Below are 23,827 nucleotides of genomic sequence, written 5' to 3'. Positions count from 1 at the left end.
AGCTGTTTAATTAACTCAAATAGAGGAAAATGGTTCGTGTTTTTACAATGTAATTATTGGAAAGTAAATTTTTGAGGAAATTTGTCATTGATAATAACTGAGACAAGCAACACCTCATGCGTTTGCAGGAGTATTTCAGCGAACAAAATTTTGTTATCCATTTTACATTAGGATAGAAATCTTGCGTTTTCACTGATATCAACAATGAGATGAAATTTTAGTTCATCTCATAGCTGTGCTCTAGTGATGTTTTAAGTAATAGACCTTATACCTTAATAGACCTTTAGACCTTCAATAGACTTTAATATACCTTTAGACCATTAATAGACCTTTAGACCTTTAATAGACTTTAATAGACCTTAATAGTCCTTTAATAGACTTTAATAGACTTTAATAGACCTTTAGACCTTTAATAGACTTTAATAGACCTTAATAGTCCTTTAACAGACTTTAATAGACTTTAATTGACCTTTAGACCCTAATAGAACTTTAGACCGTTAAGTAGTAGACCTCGTACCTTACCTTCAGAACATCAGCGCGCTGGATGAGCTCGACGTCAATAATCTTCTCGGTGAGGACCTGTTTAGTGTCAGGGTCTATGGTCACCAGACACGCCTCCGTCGCCTGCAGCGAGATCAACTTAGCCAGCGCCTCCGACGTCTTGCCCTGACAACCGCGCAAACATTTTATACTTTGTTACAGGAATGATAACAAATAAAATGGTTGCAATAATTATGATTAACATTATTGCAGTAAAATAGTTGCAATAATTATTGTTAACCTTATCGTACAAACGAGATACAGGCTGCATCAATGGTCATGTTACTTTTCTATACAGGATTATTTTTAACATTATTGCACAAGCGAGGAACGTGCTCGGAGGTCTTGCCCTGTCAACCGCGCAAACTTTTTATACTTTGATACAGGAATGACAACAAATAAAATGGTTTCAATAATTATGATTAACACAATTGCAGTAAAATAGTTGCAATTGTTAAAATTATTATCAACATTATTGTACATTGTTGACATTGTTAACATAATTGTACAAGCGAGAAAAACATGCTGCATAAATGGTCAAATGACACAGGCAACTCATGAGGATTATGAGGAAAATGTAGCGTACTTTATTAATATATTTCCACCATTTATGCTTAAAGCCCAAACCAATATTCAAGATTTCACCTGATTAAAAACATATTAGAAATGCTCAAGTTACAAAATAATAAAATAATGTTGGCAGAGCACTAACTTTAGCGACATGGTCGAGTCTTTTATGATAAAAGCCAAACCAATATTCATGATCACCTGATTAAAAAATATTAGAAATATTCAAGTTACAATAAATGAAATAATCTTGGCAGATCACTGCCAAAATAATGGAATAATATTATCAGAGCACTAACTTTAGTGACATGTTCGAACCAGCGTCCGGCAGCAACGAACATGAGCAACATGGGCGGTGAGTCGAAAAAAGTAGAAATGTTCACGTTACAAAATAATGAAATAATTTGAAATAATGTTCTCATAACACTAACTTTAGTGACATGTTCTAGCCAGCGTCCGGCAGCAACGAACATGAGCAACATGGGGGGCGTGTCGAAGAAAGTCATGGGACTTGTAGGCTGTACGAGGATCATGGCGGCAAGAACAACACCAACACTGTACAGATATGATACAGTCGTCGCCAACATGATGAGCACGTCCATGTTGGCTGTACCGTGACGAAGAGCCTTCACCGCCTGCACGTAGAAGTGCCGACCGCCCACGAACTGCAAAACGTTATACGAGATAAGACAAAGGAAGGCTGGACTTGATTATTGAAGTCCTCGAATAAAACGTGGGGGCAATTGCCTCTACTACGATATGGCATTCTATGACGTGGCTGAAATACGTGCGGCTAAGATGTCCTATAATTAAGATAAAGGTTTAATACATGCGCTAAGATAACCTATAATCAAGATAAAAGCTAACATTAAGGCAAAGGTTAAATACGTGCGAATACAGTAAGCCATTCATTACATCATTAATTCTTTGATCTGATATGTTCAACGAGCATATAACCTCTTTGAAATTTTGCTTCAATACATTATTAACCGAAATGACTTCACTATAACATAATTATAAAACGATGAAAAATAATATTTTTATTTCACCTGCACGGGCGTCGAGAGGAGAAACAGCAGCAGATTTTCCAGTGACAAACCAGGGACAACGCAACACATTTGCTCATGTGTCATGTGCTTCATCATAGCCATGTAGTATATCATGACGATCATGGCAGGCAGACCTGCAGACATAAGCATTACCATCATGACCATGTAGTATATCATGACGATCATGGCTGGTAGACCTGCAGACATAAGCATTACCATCATGCTATCATGGCCATGTAGTATATCATGACGATCATGGCTGGTAGACCTGCAGACATAAGCATTACCATCATGACCATGTAGATCATGATGATCATGACAAGCATTACCATCATGACCATGTTATCATGACGATCATAGTAAAGATAATTTATCTTGAAGTAAGTAAGAAGAAGGCTCTAGAAGACTTCTCCCTAGCAGTAAGAGTGGAGAAGAGGAAGGCATCAATGACTAGAAGCAAAATTTACCTTGGTAAAAATAGCTAGTAGTTTTAATAAATATAACTCAGTACTCACTGCAGTGAGTGACAGAGAGCGCATTTTCTCAAGTCACGGACAGAAAGGCAGACGGACAAACAGACAGACGGACATGGCGAGCACAATAGCGCTTCTTTTCCATAAATTAAATGAGAAAATGCGCCAGAAACAACTTCACATCGCTCAAACATGAACGAAAATCAGCTAACAAATATCATATTCGCGTTATAAATACAGCAAAAACCAGTATGAAGTAAATTACTATCAGTATATTTAATGAATTGTACAAATCTTAAATGTATACAATTGATATTTACCAAATAGAAGCGAGACGATGAAAGAGTTCCTCCACTTGGCGATCTCAGAGCTGTGGTCGAGGTAGTTAGAGCTCTTCATGGAGGTGTTCTGTAAACTTGCCGTGAAACCCAGACCCTGGTTGTTATAACACATATATTTAACTAGCTTGTTATATTATGCTCGTAATAAATAATGTTATCACAATATGATCGTAATAAAGATCTTTAATTTGTTTATATATATTATATGGTATATAAGAGGCGGCGATCCATCGTGGCCTGGGACTGCTACGTCCGAAAGAAATACAAGGGATACTAAGGATATGAATACATGTTGTACCTGCTAATTATGCTCGTAATAAAAGATATTTTGGTCATATGAATACATGTTGTACCTGCTAATTAATATATACTGCGGTACAGGCAGCAGCAACACATAATCAAGAACTTTGAAAGCCAATTTGATTATTTAAAAATACATTTTTAAACGCTTTCTGCAGAATAATTGGACCAATGGTAAAAACATAATCGAGAAAAACAATCAAAATATAACTAAAACAAAAAAAAATTTTTTTAAACCATCGAAACGGTAATCTTGCATCAAATCTTAGAATGTTTAACAACTATTCAAGTCCCGTATTGAGATAGATAACATCTTCAGTTATTGTCAACAATGAAATGACTACAAGGCATAATAATTATAAAGAAATATCATTTTCGATTCATCCACACAATCATACCTTAACTTAACTTAAATTTAATTAACTTAACTTAAAATTACATATCCTGCTATGATAACCTTGCATTATCATCGAGTTTTTAAAGCAAACATTAACTAAAAAATGCAGGTTTAAATTAACAAAACTTAAATTAACATAAAATTACATATCATGCTACGTAACCTCGCATTAATTATTATTGAATTTTTATATCAAATATTAACTGGAAATGATAATCATTATAGGAAAAGGAGCACCTCGATGATCTTCCGAGGTCCGGTGACCCATTATATAATAAATAAATTAATATTAATCGATAAATATATTGATACACGATATATTTCATAATGACTGATATATATATTGATAAATAATAATAATTATAAGAAAAGAAGCACCTCAATGCACTCGATGATGTCCCGAGGTCAGGTGACCCATTACGATAATAAATAAATTATTATTTAAATATATATATAGAGATGAATGATATATTTAATATTGATAAATATATAGATGAATAATAATAATTATAAGTAAAGGATCACCTCGATGCACTCGATGATGTCGCGGGGTCCGGTGGTGGCCGGATCAAAGCAGAACTTTCCCTTGGTTGTGGTGAGGGCAACCACGGCGCTCTGCACTCCCCTCAACTTCTTCACGTGTGACTCTATGACGTGCACGCATGATGAGCATGTCATGCCACTTATCTGCAGCATGAGCAACACGTCATGCCACTTATCTGCAGCATGAGGAACACGTCATGCCACTTATCTGCAGCATGAGGAACACGTCATGCCACTTATCTGCAGCATGAGGAACACGTCATGCCACTTATCTGCAGCATGAGGAACACGTCATGCCACTTATCTGCAGCATGAGGAACACGTCATGCCACTTATCTGCAGCATGAGGAACACGTCATGCCACTTATCTGCAGCATGAGGAACACGTCATGCCACTTATCTGCAGCATGAGGAACACGTCATGCCACTTATCTGCAGCATGAGGAACACGTCATGCCACTTATCTGCAGCATGAGGAACACGTCATGCCACTTATCTGCAGCATGAGGAACACGTCATGCCACTTATCTGCAGCATGAGGAACACGTCATGCCACTTATCTGCAGCATGAGGAACACGTCATGCCACTTATCTGCAGCATGAGGAACACGTCATGCCACTTATCTGCAGCATGAGGAACACGTCATGCCACTTATCTGCAGCATNTCCTGAGGACATGAGGACACTTAGAGGCCATCAGCGCCACCAGGATGTTGGCTACACCTGAGGACATGAGGACATTTAGAGGCCATCAGCGCAACCAGGATGTTGGCTACACCTGAGGACATGAGGACACTTAGAGGCCATCAGTGCCACCAGGATGTTGGCTACTCCTGAGGACATGAGGACACTTAGAGGCCATCAAGATGTTGGCCACTTCGTAAGCCCCTATACTCTAATTAGCATAAATAACATTCCGTTTAAATAGACATTTAAAGAAAACAATGCGACATGTGCGCGTTGAGTAAAGTAAACAAACATACAAGTAAAGATAACATTCTATATGTTTACAAGAAGAATCAGAATAATATGCGTTTAAAAATTACTTTTTAAAGACAACACTTCTAAAGAGGCCGGCACAATGAATTTCTAACTTTATTTTTAAATATTGAAATGAATTAGTTTTACATTTTTTAATATCAAAAAAAATTAATTTCTAAGTTTATTTATTCCCTTAATTGATTCATGCATTGTCTCCGATTTTAAGCAAGTGTGCAAAAGTTGAGATCGATTGGACCGGTAAAAGTGTGTTAAATATCGATTATAAGATCTGTAGCAAACAAGCAAGAAGTGAAGTTAAAGAGAAGTGTTGTAAAAAAAGGAAAAAAACTGTAAAAAAGGGAAAAATATAACTCAGTAATCACTGCAGTGAGTGACAGAGAGCTCATTTTCTCGTCGACGAAAACGTGAAATCACGGACGGACAGACAGACAGACAGACGGACGGACAGACGGGCATGGCGAGCACAATAGTGCATTTTTTCATTAATGAGAAAATGCGCTAAAAAGGAAAGGAAAAAGGAAAAAAATCAAAATAAAATGAAATATTGTCAGGACTAACCAGGAATTTTCTTGGCATGTTTCTCGATGGCAGCAACACAGGACGCGCAGGTCATGCCCGTGATCTTGATGTAGGATTTGGTCAGGTCACGACCATCCTTGGTCTTAAGATCCGTCCTGAACTTGTCGTCTGACGGCAGACTCTCCGCAGACAGACGACTCACTGCAGCAGGCGACAGAAACTTGATGTGAATAACACACGGTGTTCCAGCACCGCCTGGGACTTTAAATCCAGAACACGATACGCAGGCGAGAGAAAATTGAGGTGAATAACAGGAGGTTTTCCAAAACCGCCTGGGACTTCTAAGTCCAAAACACGGGCTAAGAATGCTTAGGATAACCATGAATGAAGAATATAAACAAATGTTGTACGTGAAAACATTCCTGAAAGAACGTATAACTAAGCAACAGAGCAGCTGCTGCATCAGAGAGTGTCTCAGAGAGATGAATGTTACAGAGTGCAAATGCCGACGATCGTCCGACATAAGCAATTGAACTAGTAACAATTGAACTAGTCAATAACAACCATCAAACTAGTCACTAACAACCATCAAACTAGTCACTAACAACCACCAAACCAGTCACAGCAACCACGAAACTAGTTACAATAACTCACATCCTCCCTTGACTAGTTTCTTATGGGTCTCAAAGCTGGGTCGGTGTTTAAGCGCGGCCGTGAAGCCCATGTCGTCGATCATGTCGGCGACCTGCTGGGCACACAGCACCGACGCGTCGTACTCCACACGCCCCTCTCCTGCCTCCAGGCTTACCTGACGGGGGTCATAAATAGTGTTACTGTGGTGTTATTGAGGTAATGAATAGTGTTACCGTGGTGGTAATGAATAGCGTTACCCTGGTGGTAATGAATAGTGATACTGTGATGGTATTGAGGTAATAATTAAACGTCGTACTCCACACACCCCCCTCTCCTGCCTCCAGGCTTACCTGACGGAGGTCATGAATAGTGTTACCGTGGTGGTAATGGATAGTGTTACTGTGTTTCCTTAGTTTCCTTAGTATTTGTTTGGGACGTAGCAGTCCCAGGCCACGATGGATCGCCGCCTCTGATTATCGTTCACCCGCCCTCATTTGGGCCACCTGATGTACGATGCTGTTGCTTGCTTCTCGCCACTGGTAGTATTGCAGGGGAGGTCGATCTGGGATTGTGCCCAGGAACACGTCCAGTTGTCTCTTGAAGGTCTCCAGGGTGAACTCCCCCCTCTTAGATCCTTTGGTAGGGCGTTGAACAGCCTTGACCCTGCCACGGAAAGTGATCCTTCCCGTAGGGATTGAAATCTGACTGCGGATCTGTTACGTAGTGGGGGGATCTTGAACAGTCTCCCCCTTCTCTCGTTGTGATATGTCTTAATCCTGAAGGTCTCGCTCTCGAAGTTTGGCACCATTCCGGTTATCATTTTCCATGTGTACAGAATGACATACCTCTCCCGTCTCCTCTGCAGTGAGTACAGACCCAGTCGTTGAAACCTCTCCCAGTAGTTAAACTTCTCCATCCCTCTGATCCTGGAAGTGAAGGTTCGCTGGACTCCTTCCAGTTGCCGCACTGCGCCGAGTGTAAACGGGGTCCAGAGCTGGCAGCAGTATTCGAGAATTGGTATTACAAGGGCTCTGAAGAGTGTGATCATCGGTTCCGCTTCTCTTGTTCTGAACGTCCGCCAGCGGTGATACATTCCAGCTGTTGTGGTATTGAATAGTGTTACCGTGGCGATATTGAGGCAATAAATAGCGTTACCGTCGTACTCCACACGCCTCTCCCCAGCCTCCAGGCTTACCTGACGGAGGTGATGAATAGCGTTACCGTTCAATACCGTTACCGTGGCAGTATTGAAGTAATAAATAGCGTTACTGTGGCGGTATAGAGGTAATGAATAGCGTTACTGTGGCGGTATTGAGGTAATGAATAGCGTTACTGTGGCGGTATTGAGGTAATATAGCGTTACTGTGGCGGTATTGATGTAATATAGCGTTACCGTGGCGAATGAATAGCGTCAACTGGCCCACTTTGACCCACCTTAATGTCCCGGATGCCGTGTCTGCTGCCCACGGTGCCCTCGATGTTGCGCACGCACGACATGCACGTCATGCCCGCGATGCTCACCACGCACGACCGCGGCACGTCTGCTCACACATGTCACAATATTCAGACTACACAGGAATATTCAAACTATAGATGAAGATAAGTTGGTTAAATACGAGGCCTGTCTAAAAGGTATCCGACCATAGACCAGAAAAAATATTTCATATACCTGACGGGCTTTGCTCTCTAATCCCCTTCAAACTAGGCCTTTTGTGCTTGCACACACTTCCACTGCCGGAAACTGCCTGTCGGAACACAAACCACTGCCAACCGATCCTTCCACTGTCGGAACACAAACCACTGCCAACCGATCCTTCCACTGTCGAAAACACCTCTGGAAATCTTCTTTTGGAATGGTATTCATCTACACCGTCGCATTCCGCATTATCTCTTCTCTACTCTCAAAACGAGATCCTTTCAGTGACGTCTTCAATTTTGGAAACAACCAGAAGTCGCAAGGAGCCATGTCTGGAGAGTAGGGAGGTTGGCGAACGACTGGAATTCCATGTTAGGCCAAGAAATGTTGGATCAAAAGGAGCAGTTTGGAGTGCCGAGCAGTTTGGGGACTACGAGAAGAACGCTGGTCACTCTCCGCTGATGTGAAGTCATTTTTGGCCTCACATCAGTAGTGTGAGGCCACACTGCTTTATCTGTGTTACACCCATCGCATCTTCTCCAGACACCTACTAAATCTGACGAATTCTTTCAATTTGAGAATCACCAAGCTTTTGACAAAGTTTTATGCAGTACCTTTGCTGAACACGTTCAGTTATCTTGAGAGGTATCGGTAATGCTATGGACGAACACGTAGGATTACCGATGATTACTTCACCACACTCAGCGACTGATAGGTAGCGACTCACTACTGGCTAGTGAACACTACTGAACACTATTTGAAAGTGTTCAATTGTGTTCAATAGTGTTCAGTAGCCAATGGAATGATGATTTCAATGGAAGACCGTGACAAAATTTTGCATGTTAAAAAAATAAAGGTTGGATACATTTTAGACAGGCCTCATATACGCCCTGCATGTATAGAAAATATTCAGGCTAAACATGAATGAAATATTATCAAGTCTACTTAATATTAATATTTATTTATATTAATTATATAATTATTATTAATTATATTATAATAATATAATAAATAATATTAAGTCTACTTAGCGCTCTGTATGAGATACGAGACTTGTGTGGCAGTGTGGCATATAACCCACCGCGGTGTGGCAGTGTGGCATATAACCCACCGTGGTGTGGCAGTGTGGCATATAACCCACCGTACCCACCGTGGTGTGGCAGTGTGACATAACGCACCGTGGTGTGGCAGTGTGGCATATAACCCACCGTGGTGTGGCAGTGTGGCATATAACCCACCATGGTGTGGCAGTGTGGCAGTGTGGCATATAACCCACCGTGGTGTGGCAGTGTGGCAATGAAGCCCATGTCCTCGATGTGGTCCCTGATGTTCTCAGCGGAGGTGCGAGACGCCGCGAACTTTACGACGCCTTCCTTGTTGGCCAGCGACACCTGCAGCAGTTAATAAATAATTATCTGAATAATAATAATAATAATTTGAATAATTATGATAATAATATAGTTATCAATATAATAATAGTTATAATAATAATAGGCGAATAATAGTTATCCGAAGTAACTACATCGGTGCGACACCTGCATACGAATCACCATGTAGTTATTAGAGAGAAAACTCATAATATGTACATTTAAAATAACTTAGACGTAATAAAGGTAATAAAGAGGTACTAATAATCAATAAAAACTAAGAGGTAATAAATACGTATTAAAGCACGAAATTACCAATATGAAAGTATATATCCAAGATGAAAGAACCTAAACAGCGAATTTGTGAACAAATATCACTGAGAAGGAAAAAAGAAAATTCACGAATTGACATCTTCTTGTTAGAGTACGTAACAATTGTTTATAAAATATATGTTTGAAGGTATAAGAAACAATGCAAAGCTCAAATGTCACCTCAATTCACGAGTTGATATCTTAGTTTTAGGATACGTAACAATTGTTTATAAAGTATTAGAAGGTAGAAACAATGCAGAGTTCAAATGTTACCTCAATGCCCAGGACACCAGGCTTAGCACCCACGGTGCTCTCGATGTTCTTCACACAAGACTGACACGTCATGCCTTCAATGCCCACAACCACCACGTCCTCCTCTTCCTTCGTCGTCTCCTTCGTCTCGTCGCTCGTCTCAGGACCAGACAACAGCGTGGCACCAAACCCAACTTGTTCGATCACTCTACTGCAGAGTGAGGAACTCGTTAGCACTCCTGCTCGTGCTGTCATTAACAGGTTGTGTTCGATCACTCTGCTGCAGAGTGAAGTCGTTAGCACTCGGGCCCTAACAAAATTTAGAGTCGCCCTAGCTTCTGGTAACCCAAATCAGAAGCTGCCGCGTCTGTAAATTTTCACTGGGTGGAGCCATACTTTCAAAACTCGCTAAGTGAACGTAAGTACTTACGCTCTATTTTCTTGTCTATGATTGGTGGATTTGGCTTGAAAGGCTGTCAATGATTGGCTGATGGACTTACAACACTTAATTTTTTTAAAGTATGGCCCTGCTCTTGCTGTCATTAACAGGTTGTATCATATTTTGTATCTGAGACTCTTCTGATATTTCAGGTTTTTCTGCAGCTAAAATCTGTGAACAAATTTCGGGCAGACTTTTTGCAAATTTATCAAATTTATTACCTATTTGTGTTGATTTCAAGTCAATTTCGTTAGTTACAGTTCTTTGTTCAGCCATTACTTGTACCATCACAAATAAGATGTAAATTTTACGTAGAAATTAGTTTGACTCGTAAACTCAAATAAACAAACATTCCACGTTAATTTCAGTGAAATACAGTGCCCACAGCACGCATTGCTTCCGGTTGCACATTACAAATAAGCGCTAGGTGTAAATTTCGTATAAATTAGTTTGCCTTTTTGTGAATCTAAATAAACAAACATTTCGTGTTAATGTCAGCCCACAGCACGAATTGCTTCCGGTTAAAATTATTTATTCTTCTTAACAGCTTCACAGTGAAAAATGTATTAGGAATAAATTGTATTGTTTATGCCATGCCTCGCCTGACATTATGCTGCTGCATGGTGCTGACACATCAAGGCCAGTCTTGGCATTTATATTTTATAAATCATACAACTCACTTTGATTCTTATTATAAGTAAATATGTGCTAACAATATAATAGAGCATGAAGATCCGGATACGGCTAGGTATATCATTTGAAGCTGATAGAGTGCAGGCCGGTGTTACCTATAACAACGACACTTTGGAATGAAAATATAGTGAATTAGGCAATACATTCACCCAACTCAGGCTGGTAGTTACCTGACAGCATATGGAGGCGTGAGGCTGGTAGTTACCTGACAGCAGATGGAGGCGTGAGGCTGGGAGTTACCTGACAGCAGATGGAGGCGTGAGGCTGGGAGTTACCTGACGGCAGATGGAGGCGTGAGGCTGGGAGTTACCTGACGGCAGATGGAGGCGTGAGGCTGGGAGTTACCTGAGGCAGGTAAATACCTGACGGCAGATGGAGGCGTGAGGCTGGGGTCCAGGATGACAGCGGCGCGCTGCTGCTGCAGGGAGACCGTCACGAGCTTCACCCCCGCCACCCCCGCCACCGCCGCCTCTATCTTGCGCACGCACGCGTCCGACGTCATGCCTGCGCGCACGTCTTATGTTATGACGTCATGCCTGCGCGCACGTCTTATGTTATGACGTCATGCCTGCGCGCACGTCTTATGTTATGACGTCATGCCTGCGCGCACGTCTTATGCTATGACGTCATACTTGCGCGCACTCAGGCTCATCAAGCCTAGTGTTCATACTAAAGCTCATACTATCTATGTTGATACTATCTATGTCGGTTATCTATCTATCTAACAAGCCGATACTATCTATGTCGATACTATCTGTCGGTTATCTATCTATCTATAGAACCGATATTAACTATGTCCTAATGTTCATACTGAAACCGATACTATCTATGCCATACCATCTATGTTGATACTATCTGTCGCTGCAAGCTACGACACACATACAAATGAATGGGACAGAATGTCTAAATAGTGACATACTTTCTGCAAGTAACAATGAAGGGCCCTGCCCTCTTTTGCCGTGCCAAACATGGCTCGGGATGACCAACATCAGAACGAAATATGCATCGCTATTTAGACCGTCATTTCTCTTAGAGTACTCTTGCTGATAATTAGTAAAATGAACTTCAATTCCACGAAAGATTAATTGTCTCAATTTAGTGCAGTTGCTGCAACAGGTAACAACAATTATAAACTAGATAACTAAAGAATGCATGCATGCGAGGATGGTTAATACAATTGTTGGTTCAGATAATTAGTGACTTAATTCAGGGGAATTAGTGAATTAACTTAGGGTAATTAGTGAATTAATTTAGGGGAATAAGTGAATTAACTTAGGGTAATTAGTGAATTAATCATTTCGGACAATTCGCTTCTTTCATTATTAAAATCTAGAGTCAAGCACTAACACTATGATCATAATTTCTTATTATATCTTGGTAGGGAATACTAATTAACGTGCTGTAATTTGAAGTATCTATTTAGGGGAAATAATCATTCCGGGCAATTCGCTTTTTTCGCTAGAAAACTCTAAAATCAATCACTAATACTAGGATCATAATTTTTCATTATTTCGCGAGAGGGAATACTAATTAACTTGTCATAATTTCAAATATATTTAGCCCAGTTACCCCGCCCCATATGCGGGGTGACCAGGTATGCGGTTCTCACCTGTAATAGCGACCTCGACAAGCGTGTCCCCACAGGCGCAGTCGATGTCATCCACAAGTTTCTTGGACTCGAAGTTCTCGATGTCAAGAGAGATGTCGTCCATAGAGGACGTGGCACCATCACCCACGCTTCTATGTCCGTCACAATCACTGGGTAAGATGAGGCACGTGAAGCCCATGTCATCGATAGCTTCACATACCTGCTGGGGGGAGAGCATGGATGTGTCGTGGAGCACGGTAGCGCGACCAGGCTTCAGTTGTACTGTGATTTTGTTAACGCCTTCGAGGGCGCCGACGTGGGACTCGATGCTCTGTACACATGATTGGCATGTCATGCCATCCACGCTTAGAACAGTGACCGTCAACATTGTGGTAGTTGCCGAGCTTTGTTAACAAGATGAAATAACAAAAATAACAAATAAAGCTTCCGGGGTCTCGTGGTGGTTACGAGACTTACTTCACTAACTTATAATTCACTTCAGGCTTCAAAAAACACTCTTCACTAGAACCACCTGTAATAGATATTCTTCATCTGTTGAGCTTTTCAATAAATGGTGACAATCTTCTTCGATGTTGCCGAGCTTTGTTAAGAAGATTATTCAAATAAAGATTGCAGGGATTCGTGGTGGTTACGAGACTTGTTTCTCTAACTTATAATTCACTTCAGGCTTCAAAAAACACTCTTCACTAGAACTACCAGCCATAGATATTTTTCATCCGTTGAGATTTTCAATAAATGCTGACAATCTTCTTCGAAGTTTGACAGTTCGCGAGCAAATGGCAAGATGATCCATAAATTCAACACTCGCGATGCTAGAATTGTTCCATGATAACTTCGTGCTGGTCCGCAGTTAGTGGTTATAAAATATAACTCAGCTTCAGCATCAAATGCTCCATTGGCCTCAGAAGTTGGTAGTCGTTTGCCTGTTCACACTATCATTCTAAATCGAACATAAAACTATTTTCTGTTTAAATGGCAAGATTCATCAAAGCGTAATATTTATAGTTGTCTAGTGTTTCAGAAGTGTCACACTTTAGTCGCTGACATAACAGGAGCTATCACAACACTTGGCGCAGAGGAAGGACTGATATGAGCACAACTTATTCGCACAGCACGCACTCGGTTAATGAGATGAATGGACACGCACTCTATTAATGCAGCACACAAAAGTTCTTAGGTGTAAATACAAAATATATAATCTATTTAAGACGTCACTGAGTGATCCCGATACAATTGGTAAGTACTATGAAGCTTCACAAGCAGTTCTGAAGTACAGCATGTGAGCGTGTCTCGCAAGTTGAGGATATCACAACTTATCAACTATACTATAGTTCCCTGAAATGAAGAACGGTTCGTTACACAATAAAATATAGATAAACAATACATTTTGTCTAGCATTCATCAAGACATAGCTTTTTTTAATTCATTGCGTTTGATAATTATCTAAAAAAACTGTGAAGAAAACGCAGCAAACACGTTTGCAGTAAAAGACTTATAATGTGAAATGCTTAATGAAGCTATGACATAGTTAGCGAGCACTTGGTCTGAAGTGTGAACTGCAATGAACTGTAAACTACACTAGAACTGTCACGTCGCCAACAGACATATAATCGAAGGTCAAAATTATTAGATAAATGATCAGCGATCGCCTCTTGACCAGATAAAGATCAAGTGAAAAGATCTCACAAGGACCGGCAGGGTATATAGTGAGCCTTATAACTATGACATGACAACAAAGCACTGCGCTTATCAGGACTTGATAACAAGCACTCGACGGCTATTACATGTTGTAGCTGAAGGATATACGAGCACGGCTGCTAACGTCCTTCTCACGTTACAAGCCTGCGGCGTATGAGAGAATCTCATGTGACTCATATGAGAGAATCATATATGTGACTCATTTGAGAGAATCTCATATGTGACTCATTTGAGAGAATCTCATATGTGACTCATTTGAGAGAATCTCATATGTGACTCATATGAGAGAATCTCATATGTGACTCATATAAGAGTGTCTCATATGTGACTCATATGAGACTTACAAGCGTTCTTTATAAACAACAATCTAGAAATGGTTGTGAAAAATCTATATATGCAACTATAATAATAAAAATAACTGTAATAATAACAAATAGGTAATAGTAAAGCTATTGTATGATGATTAAAGAAAGACACGTGTAGAACCACGTTTTATATAGAACATAGATCTAGCATTTGGCCCTCGTTTTAAAAAACCTAATAATACTATTTTGCTTCATTTAAATTAAATTAATGAACACCGTTATGAAAATCAAATTTCAATTAGTGAACTTCCTTCTTCACTTCCTTCCATTCCTTTACGCCTTACTACTCTTTCGCTATAAATAGATTTTCAGGTCAATTAATATATCCCGAAGCGATTAGTATCCTGGATACGCGCCCCCCCCCAAATTTGACAAATATTTTCATGATAATTTGTGAGTTAGAGCGACCAATGGACTAATTGAAGAATCATTTATCTAAATGATAAATGCCCAATAAATTGAGAGAGATTTGCGTCAGTGTTCAATTTGCCGCCCGAGACAAATTACATAAGCGAAATAAGCAGCTACTATGACGATGTTTGCAGTAATATGCTACAAGATCGCAGTTCATAAACATGATACATGAAAATAAGATGAGCTTAGGCACGCAATGGTCAGGTCGCCGACCTCTCAAGCTCCACAGATGAAGCACCTCACTGAACTTGCAAATTGGGACCGAGATATTCTCTGTGTAAATGGCTCAGAGTTCAAGATATTCCATACTTAAACTTCAAACACACATAAATATACATTCATACATTCCATACATAAACGTCAATCACACATAAACCTACATACATACATACATTAATATTAGATGGCAGAATTTACTTGTTTATACGCGCGCAAGTTGAAGAAAAGTTATATAAAGAAAAGTTACACTCCCTGATGATATAAATCAACGAATTATCTGGTCATCAATCGCGGGTGGATGAACATACAAACATACATTCCATACATAAAAACATCAACTAGACGTAGATCTTGCGGCAGACTCCATGTACTGTAGTTCAACTGCAGTTATCAAGAATGCAAACAAATCCTGAAAACTTGGCGCCTTGAGCCCACACAACGCCACACCACTTGGCGCCTTGAGCCCACACAACGCCACGCCACACCACTTGGCGCCTTGAGCCCACACAACGCCACGCCACGCCACACCACTTGGCGCCTTGAGCCCACACAACGCCACGCCACGCCACACCACTTGGCGCCTTGAGCCCACACAACGCCACGCCACACCACTCGGCGCCTTGAGCCCACACAACGCCACGCCACACCACTCGGCGCCTTGAGCCCACACAACGCCACACCACTCGGCGCCTTGAGCCCACACAACGCCACACCGCTTGGCGCCTTGAGCCCACACAACGCCACACCGCTTGGCGCCTTGAGCCCACACAACGCCACACCGCTTGGCGCCTTGAGCCCACACAACGCCACACCGCTTGGCGCCTTGAGCCCACACAACGCCACACCGCTTGGCGCCTTGAGCCCACACAACGCCACACCGCTTGGCGCCTTGAGCCCACACAACGCCACACCGCTTGGCGCCTTGAGCCCACACAACGCCACACCGCTTGGCGCCTTGAGCCCACACAACGCCACACCGCTTGGCGCCTTGAGCCCACACAACGCCACACCGCTTGGCGCCTTGAGCCCACACAACGCCACACCGCTTGGCGCCTTGAGCCCACACAACGCCACACCGCTTGGCGCCTTGAGCCCACACAACGCCACACCGCTTGGCGCCTTGAGCCCACACAACGCCACACCGCTTGGCGCCTTGAGCCCACACAACGCCACACCGCTTGGCGCCTTGAGCCCACACAACGCCACACCGCTTGGCGCCTTGAGCCCACACAACGCCACACCGCTTGGCGCCTTGAGCCCACACAACGCCACACCGCTTGGCGCCTTGAGCCCACACAACGCCACACCGCTTGGCGCCTTGAGCCCACACAACGCCACACCGCTTGGCGCCTTGAGCCCACACAACGCCACACCGCTTGGCGCCTTGAGCCCACACAACGCCACACCGCTTGGCGCCTTGAGCCCACACAACGCCACACCGCTTGGCGCCTTGAGCCCACACAACGCCACACCGCTTGGCGCCTTGAGCCCACACAACGCCACACCGCTTGGCGCCTTGAGCCCACACAACGCCACACCGCTTGGCGCCTTGAGCNATGGTGTCGTGCGCACAACTGACAAGGCACCAGCACGTATGTTGGAGTGAAGGTGTCGTGCGCACAACTGACAAGATACCAGCACGTATGTTGGAGTGAAGGTGTCGTGCGCAAAACTGACAAGATACCAGCACGTATGTTGAAATGAAGGTGTCGTGCGCAGAATATATCACATGTGGGAGTCACGGTACCGTGCGCACACTTGGCCAAGTCCCGCGCACAACTAGGATACAATACAGAGGGCTAGACCACGGCAGTGCGCTAGCACTGAAAAGTAAATAAAAAAGGGGAGAGTGAGAGAGATCTGCTCGTCAGGGAGCCGATATCAAGGTCGGCTGAAACTTTTTAGCCTCTAACCAAGTAAACTTGACTAACCAAGACTCGTTTCTATTCAAGTTCATATAATAGTATTTTTTATAATAGTATAGAAGTGTCAGCACTGAAGAAATAGGCCCATGGCCTGTTGCCGATTCTTGTACTTTTCGTGACTTGATTCACAAGGTATCCGGCCTTTGGAACTCGATCTTTCCACAACTGACGATTGATTGATTCCAATTGATGCGATAGGGAACGCATTTCCGTACAATTTATAGCCCTGTTCTTTTCCTGAGACATCAGAAAGTAAAGGTTGACGATCCCTAAGCTGTAGAATGCTCAAGTAATTTATTTTAGTACAGAGCGGCGCGTGTGAGGAAGTAATCTCTCCAAGCAAGTAATCTGTAGAGTTTGCTGACACGGCATTGATAAAGGCCATTAAAAGTGCATGAACTCTGCTGTTGTCATACACAGCTTTTACTATACATGCACACAGTGTTTACTACGCATGTACACAACCTCGACATGAACACAGTAGGTTAGCGTGTGCGCGTCCATGAAGAATTCTTAGTCGGAAAAAATAGCATAAAAACTTACCTATAGTTCGCGCGACTTGCACTCTCCAGTCAAGCCAGCCTCGGAAAACCCCGCATTGAAAAAATTATCCCGATAGAAAATTGAAGCCCAGCTAATTCCGTACACAGTCAGGCGCTTAAACAAACATGGATTATAATAGAGCGTTAAGAATATATTGATAATCCTTTAATCAAGCAACACCACTAATAGGTTACGTTTATGAAGGCTTTTATTAGTCATGCCTACATAATCGCAGCCTTTATTTGTGCATCAAGATGCACTTAAAATTAAAAAATATACGTTTAAAAACTACTTTTTAAAGACAACACTTCCAAAGAATCCAGTATCTTCAATCTTACAGATGTACAATGAATTTCTCATCTAATTTTCGTCATGCATTGTCTCCAACTTTACACAAGTGTGCAAAATTTCAGATCGATAGGATAAGTAGAAGTGTATTAAATTTAGATTACAAGATTTGTAGCAGACAGACAGACAAACAGACAGACAAACAAGAAGTGAAGTTAAAGAGAAGTGTTGTAAAAAATAGGGTTAAAGCTTCTTTGATTTACACTTTCAAACTTTAAGCAAAGCTGCATAATTAATCAGATGCGTTTTTCAGGGCTTCTTTCTTCCAATTTAGTCTGCGTTTATCAATAAAAATATTTTTTTCACCTACAAAGCACTTGGATTGAATATCTGTACAATAAGTGGATGCAATAAGCAAGAGATAATTATTCACTAGGACAATGACAAGCCTAAACCCAGGCTCCGCTTAATTGACTGTGGAAGTTGCCCAAGAACATAGTTAAAAGTTCAAGCTTTATCAGTTTTAAAATAAGGGTTTGGACCAGAAATTTTGATTTGATAACATGCCCATTTGAATTATTAATCATTTTTTAATTGTGATTTTAAAATAGTACCTACCAGCAGTATTCATAGTTAAAATTAACAAAAAGTACAGGCGGTCAACATTTTTTATATCTAATGAACATTATTTTCCCATAATAATTATAAATATATTCCGTCTGTCTTCAATAACTCACGGTTAAGGTAATTTGATCATAAGCACAGCTTACATTTTTTTAGGAGTTGAACAATCTGTACAAAACAGACTTAAGTTGACTAGGTTAACAAGCTGCTTGCTGGCAAAAATGGGGCTATCAAGCTGGATTTCAGAAATGGTGATATAACATTAACAGATAGATCCATAACGTACATGGTATATATAGCTTATTAGATGAAAAACATGACATCCAAAATTTGATTATATTATGGCTAATAATTTTGACCTGACCACATCACCAGATGGGATCAATTGCGAATGATCTATCAGTCTAAGAATGCCAACGTTCTGGCAAGGACAGGGCATAATGGCAGGTTGATTTATCATCCATTATGCATTTAAACAGTTGGCTATTTCATAAGAAGCAACTTAAGGCCAAGGATGAATACCAAGAGTTTAATGTCATGGAGAATGAATATAATGCTAAAATACAACATAGCAATTACAGCATGCTGACAGTAATGAAAGTGCAACATGAAAGTGCAACAGTAATGAAAGTGCAATTTGCCATTGCCAAAAAAAAATATGAATGCATAATGATCTAAATTGTTACTAAGGTAAAAATTAATAAATATATTATTGTTGCTTTTTGCAAAGAGCTATATTTTACAATTAGAGACAGTGTTGGTAAAACTCTTGTATTCCATATTTATATTGTATTCCATATTTAAAAATGGAATCATGGCTTACAAACCAAACTCTCAGCACAAATATTTATTCAAACCTCCAGTCTCCATACTAGATAAAACTGTTGCTTTGAAATATAAATTGATTTGCTCTTGAAGTCCACAGCTTAGCAAATGGATCTACCATACAACTCAAATACCAAGCTCACAGCAGGCATGAAATTATTATTTGAAATATATATATCCTTGAATACTTGGTAAGCCGCAACTGAATTTTTGGGCAATGGTTTTAGGGGTTTGCCAGCCGTGATTCCATTTCTTCGAGCCATGAATTCCATATCTCAGCCATGAAAAGCCATTTATGAGCCGCAAACTTATTTACCAAGTCCTGTGCACATGATACCTCAAATCTCTAATTTTACCCTTAAAACAGTAAAACAGCAACAAAAAGATTTGTCTTTACTTATGTGGCAATTAAACACGTGATAATGCAGTCTGACCACTCTGACATGACCGTAACTATGCGATCTTCAAAGAAACATTTTGGGTTGACTTGTTGTTATTACAATCTGCAGGATATTTTGGCCAGAGCGTTGAAGTAGGTACGGTACCTCTGCAAATTGCTGAAATTGAAAATTTTATGAAACAACATTTTGTGAAGTGAAAACCATGATTTATTAAAAAAAAAAACAAAAATAAATGACATTAGAGCCTTGAGATTTCATACCTACTGAAATTATATGTTATTAGAGCTGCAATATTTCAGAAAAAATTAGGACTTTTTGTAGCCCTAGCAGCTAACTCACAGCCCAGGCATGGAATATATCTACTTGGCAAGCCGCAACTGAATTTTTTTATTGGATTTGCCAGCTGCAATTCCTTGGATTTATGGATTTGCCAGCCGTAATTCTATTTCTGTGACTGTGTTTTTTCTTTTTGAGCTATGAATTCCCTATCCTGGCCATGAACCAGGGTGCAGAGGGTGGATGCAGCATCGCCAATAAATGGGTTTTTAAGCCCTAAGCATCGCCAGGTAATTTTAAGATGCGTCGCCTGGTAATTTTTAATGAAAAGCCATTTACGCTGAATAATGAAAAACTACTTACAAGCCACTAACTTATTTACAAGGTTGCAAGCACATGTTACCCCAAAAAACTAATTTTACCCTAAAAATGTACACCAAGTGTCAACTGAACATGTGATAATGCATTCTGACCGCTCTAATGTGACCGCGACTACTTAATCATAAACTTGATGTTTACATTTTTTTGGTGGGAACTCATCGCAACTGATTTCCGGACAAGCTTCACTGCATCCTGATCCTCCAACATACCGGAAACCTTACTTTTTTAAAATAGTTGGCCGAAGACTGACAAATATATTAAATGCAAGAATTTCAATCTAAATGTGTCGGCAAGATCTTCTGAAGGCATAAATTTTGCTACTGAAATGTCGCCAAAGCTCTTGCAATATTCATCCACTCTCTGCACAGTGGGCCATGAAAAACCATTTACAAGCCGCAAACTAATTTACAAAGTCTCTGCAATAAAAGTCTGCATGTGTTACTCCAAATCTCTTCTCTTACCCTAAAACAGTCAAACAGCAAGAATAACAGTTGTCTTTACTGTAAACTGAACACGTCTTAATGCAGTCTGACTGTCTGAATGTCCAACCACTCTGACAGTGACATGACGGTCGGCAACTATGCTCGATCTTCAACAAAGCATTTGGGTTGACTTATTGTCATTATGATGATTATGTTCTGCAGGATATTTTGGCTGGATCATTAAAGTAAAGTGGATTGCAGAAGTTGAAAATATTATGAAATGACATCTCTGCAAAATGCAATATTTTTCTATCAAACAAAAATACATGACATTAGACTAGAGTCATGAGATTTCATACCTAACTACTGAATTTATAAGATGTTAGAAGTTAGAGCTGCAATATTTCAGAAAAAAAAGTACCTAGGACTTTTCCCAACCTGTCACTTTCAGGCTGTCACTGTGTCAACTTTCACAGCCCACTGAGCCCAGCACCAGGCCCTGCTCATTATCATGATGCAAAGTTTGTAAATTGTAAACTGGAAAATGGAAATAACAAGCAGAAATTTAAGTTTCCTAAAATTGCAGGTAAAAAGGCGTATGGTATCACTATCAGGCTCACCCCATACCACACTCAGGAAGATGTATATAAACGGGGAAATTTATCGCGTAAATCAATCTAATTATATTTTTTTTGCGCAGGCGTTTGTGCAAATCACAGCCATCGATTCCGCGCCGCGCAGCACTCGGCGCGGGCCGCGGAGCCGTCCGACACAGTTCTGATTTAGACACAGTTTTCATCTGAATGGAATGGCAACATTACACATGACATAACATAACGCACCCAGATTTGGAAACCATTATTGCTCAAATGAAGCAAAAATAAACAACAGACCATTGACTTATCTTGCAAATATATTCATATTATGTATCACATAGCATAATTACGCTCTGTAATTATGCCATATTGACCTAATTTGTAAAATCCATTTACGCGCATTGTTATTAGGTGTTGATCGTGTCAATTTTGCCGGCCGGGAGGATGTCGGTAATGTAGTCCCAACATTGGTATGCAGGATCGTACTGTTGACATACAGGTTCATACCCTAGTCCTACTTGCCGCAACTAGTCCAGTCATTCATTAGAATGACTGGACCGATGGCACATCTAAAGCCATGTTGCCTTCTTTAGTTCTGTAATTCATGTCCAATTGAATTGTGATCTGTGAATGAATATTCATTACTGTGCTGACTCTTAGAACCTGAGTCCTAAGTTGACGCGGTAGCAATCTAGTTAACTCGTATCCAACCACAACACAGTGTGGATTCGGATACACGTTTGTGTGTACGGTCAGTGTGATTACGTAATTTGCATTGCCGCGCGTCCATATTTAAACTATTTTAGCTTTCTAAAAGTACGGCGCTGTCGGCGCACGGCGCATTTTTTTTACCGGCATAGTACGGTGCACCGCGCAGGTCGTTAAAATGACAATATAAATTCCCGCGCACCTGGCACATCTTCCTGACCATGGACCCCATAAGGCATAATTCATAGTTGATGGTCCAAGGATGGATGATTAAATGATCAACATTTTATTAAAATTTAATGGATCCAAGATTACAGAATTTTAGTGAATTTGTGGCATCAACTTCATCTTCAAGTTCAACTTTCAAGTGTTAGCCTTAGGCCCTTATTAGCCTATGAGTATGACTGTATGAAGTGTAGCATCAAAACTCAAAAGTCATGCATTTAAATATACTATAATACTAATATGTACCAGTACTTCCCAAATTTCTTTGAGCCAGTATGCTTCACCTTTTATTCCTTATTCTGTTTTCAATAACAAATCAATATTATGCCATTATCATCATACTTGAACTTTTGAAGTAGGTACTTCACTCTCGTAGCCTCGTCTATCACCATCTCATTCTCACGTCACAGTCTCACTTATTAATTATTATTACAAATCTTGGTACTGTATTGGGAGATCTTTTATGAACCTCAGCACGAAAGATCAAAACACCAACGCAATATGTTCTTCTTCTTTTAGAGCTGCGGGGATGCAACATGTTAAGTTCCTCTGATAATGCAGGAGCAGGGCAATTTCACCAAGCTTTTATGTATCTGCGGACCGCGGGCGGTTGAAGTCGTGCCTTATGATCTGAGCGACATTGGCACGTAGTTGTAGTCATGGTTGAACTATATTTTTCAACCATGGTTGTAGTTTAGTGAGCGCTAACTTTAAATCAAGAGTAAATCTTGAGATTGGTATTTTGCAGCCTGTTACCTTGAAATATTTCATTAATGTAGGCAGCCGCATCAAATTATTCTATATCCGTGGCTAACTTGTCTAACCTGAAAATTTAATTAATCTGTAGCAATAAATTTATTTCAAGATATTAAACCGTTACTTGAACTTCAGCCGTAACTTTGCAGCATGTTGTTGTTGTTAAAAAAGTCACTAGATTGCTTTAATCGCAGATTCACTAGAAATTTAAAAGCGAAGAAAACACCACAAAAATTTAGCCTATCTCTTTTGAAAACGTTTCAGAGACCAGCTCCATCGTCAGTTCGATAAATCTAGAACACAGATAAATGCAGAAAATTAGTTTGGAGTTAATAAAAAAAAAACAAACAGAAGTTAAAAACCTAAAAGATGTGTATAAGAGACAGATTAAAAACAATTCAGTTAAGTTGAGAACAATTCAGTTCAGTTGAGAACAATTCAGTTCAGTTGAGAACAATTCAATTTAGTTGAGAACAATTCAGTTCACTT

The 23,827-nt window shown here is 40.6% G+C and overlaps 1 protein-coding gene across 1 annotated transcript in view; it reads right to left on the bottom strand.

Annotated features, from left to right (window-relative positions):
• The window catches only part of LOC108668475 (copper-transporting ATPase 2), a 33,382-nt gene extending 19,375 nt beyond the window's left edge, over window positions 1–14,007 (bottom strand). The window contains exons 1-13 of the mRNA XM_047882287.1: window positions 12,673–14,007; window positions 11,426–11,567; window positions 9,953–10,142; window positions 9,277–9,391; window positions 7,799–7,905; window positions 6,386–6,539; window positions 5,771–5,932; window positions 4,934–4,988; window positions 4,193–4,403; window positions 2,950–3,064; window positions 2,157–2,290; window positions 1,539–1,772; window positions 523–666 (exon numbers count right to left, since the gene is read on the bottom strand). Coding sequence (XP_047738243.1) covers window positions 523–666; window positions 1,539–1,772; window positions 2,157–2,290; window positions 2,950–3,064; window positions 4,193–4,403; window positions 4,934–4,988; window positions 5,771–5,932; window positions 6,386–6,539; window positions 7,799–7,905; window positions 9,277–9,391; window positions 9,953–10,142; window positions 11,426–11,567; window positions 12,673–13,039 — 2,130 coding nt within the window. The 5' untranslated portion in view covers window positions 13,040–14,007. The remainder of the gene's footprint in view (window positions 1–522; window positions 667–1,538; window positions 1,773–2,156; window positions 2,291–2,949; window positions 3,065–4,192; window positions 4,404–4,933; window positions 4,989–5,770; window positions 5,933–6,385; window positions 6,540–7,798; window positions 7,906–9,276; window positions 9,392–9,952; window positions 10,143–11,425; window positions 11,568–12,672) is intronic.
• Window positions 14,008–23,827: the final 9,820 nt, after the last annotated feature.

The sequence above is a fragment of the Hyalella azteca genome, unplaced genomic scaffold (assembly GCF_000764305.2).
Source record: "Hyalella azteca isolate HAZT.00-mixed unplaced genomic scaffold, Hazt_2.0.2 contig10098, whole genome shotgun sequence".
NCBI lineage: Eukaryota > Metazoa > Arthropoda > Malacostraca > Amphipoda > Hyalellidae > Hyalella > Hyalella azteca.
Note: the sequence above shows the minus strand (reverse complement) of the source record. Positions and strands in the feature narration are given on the sequence as shown.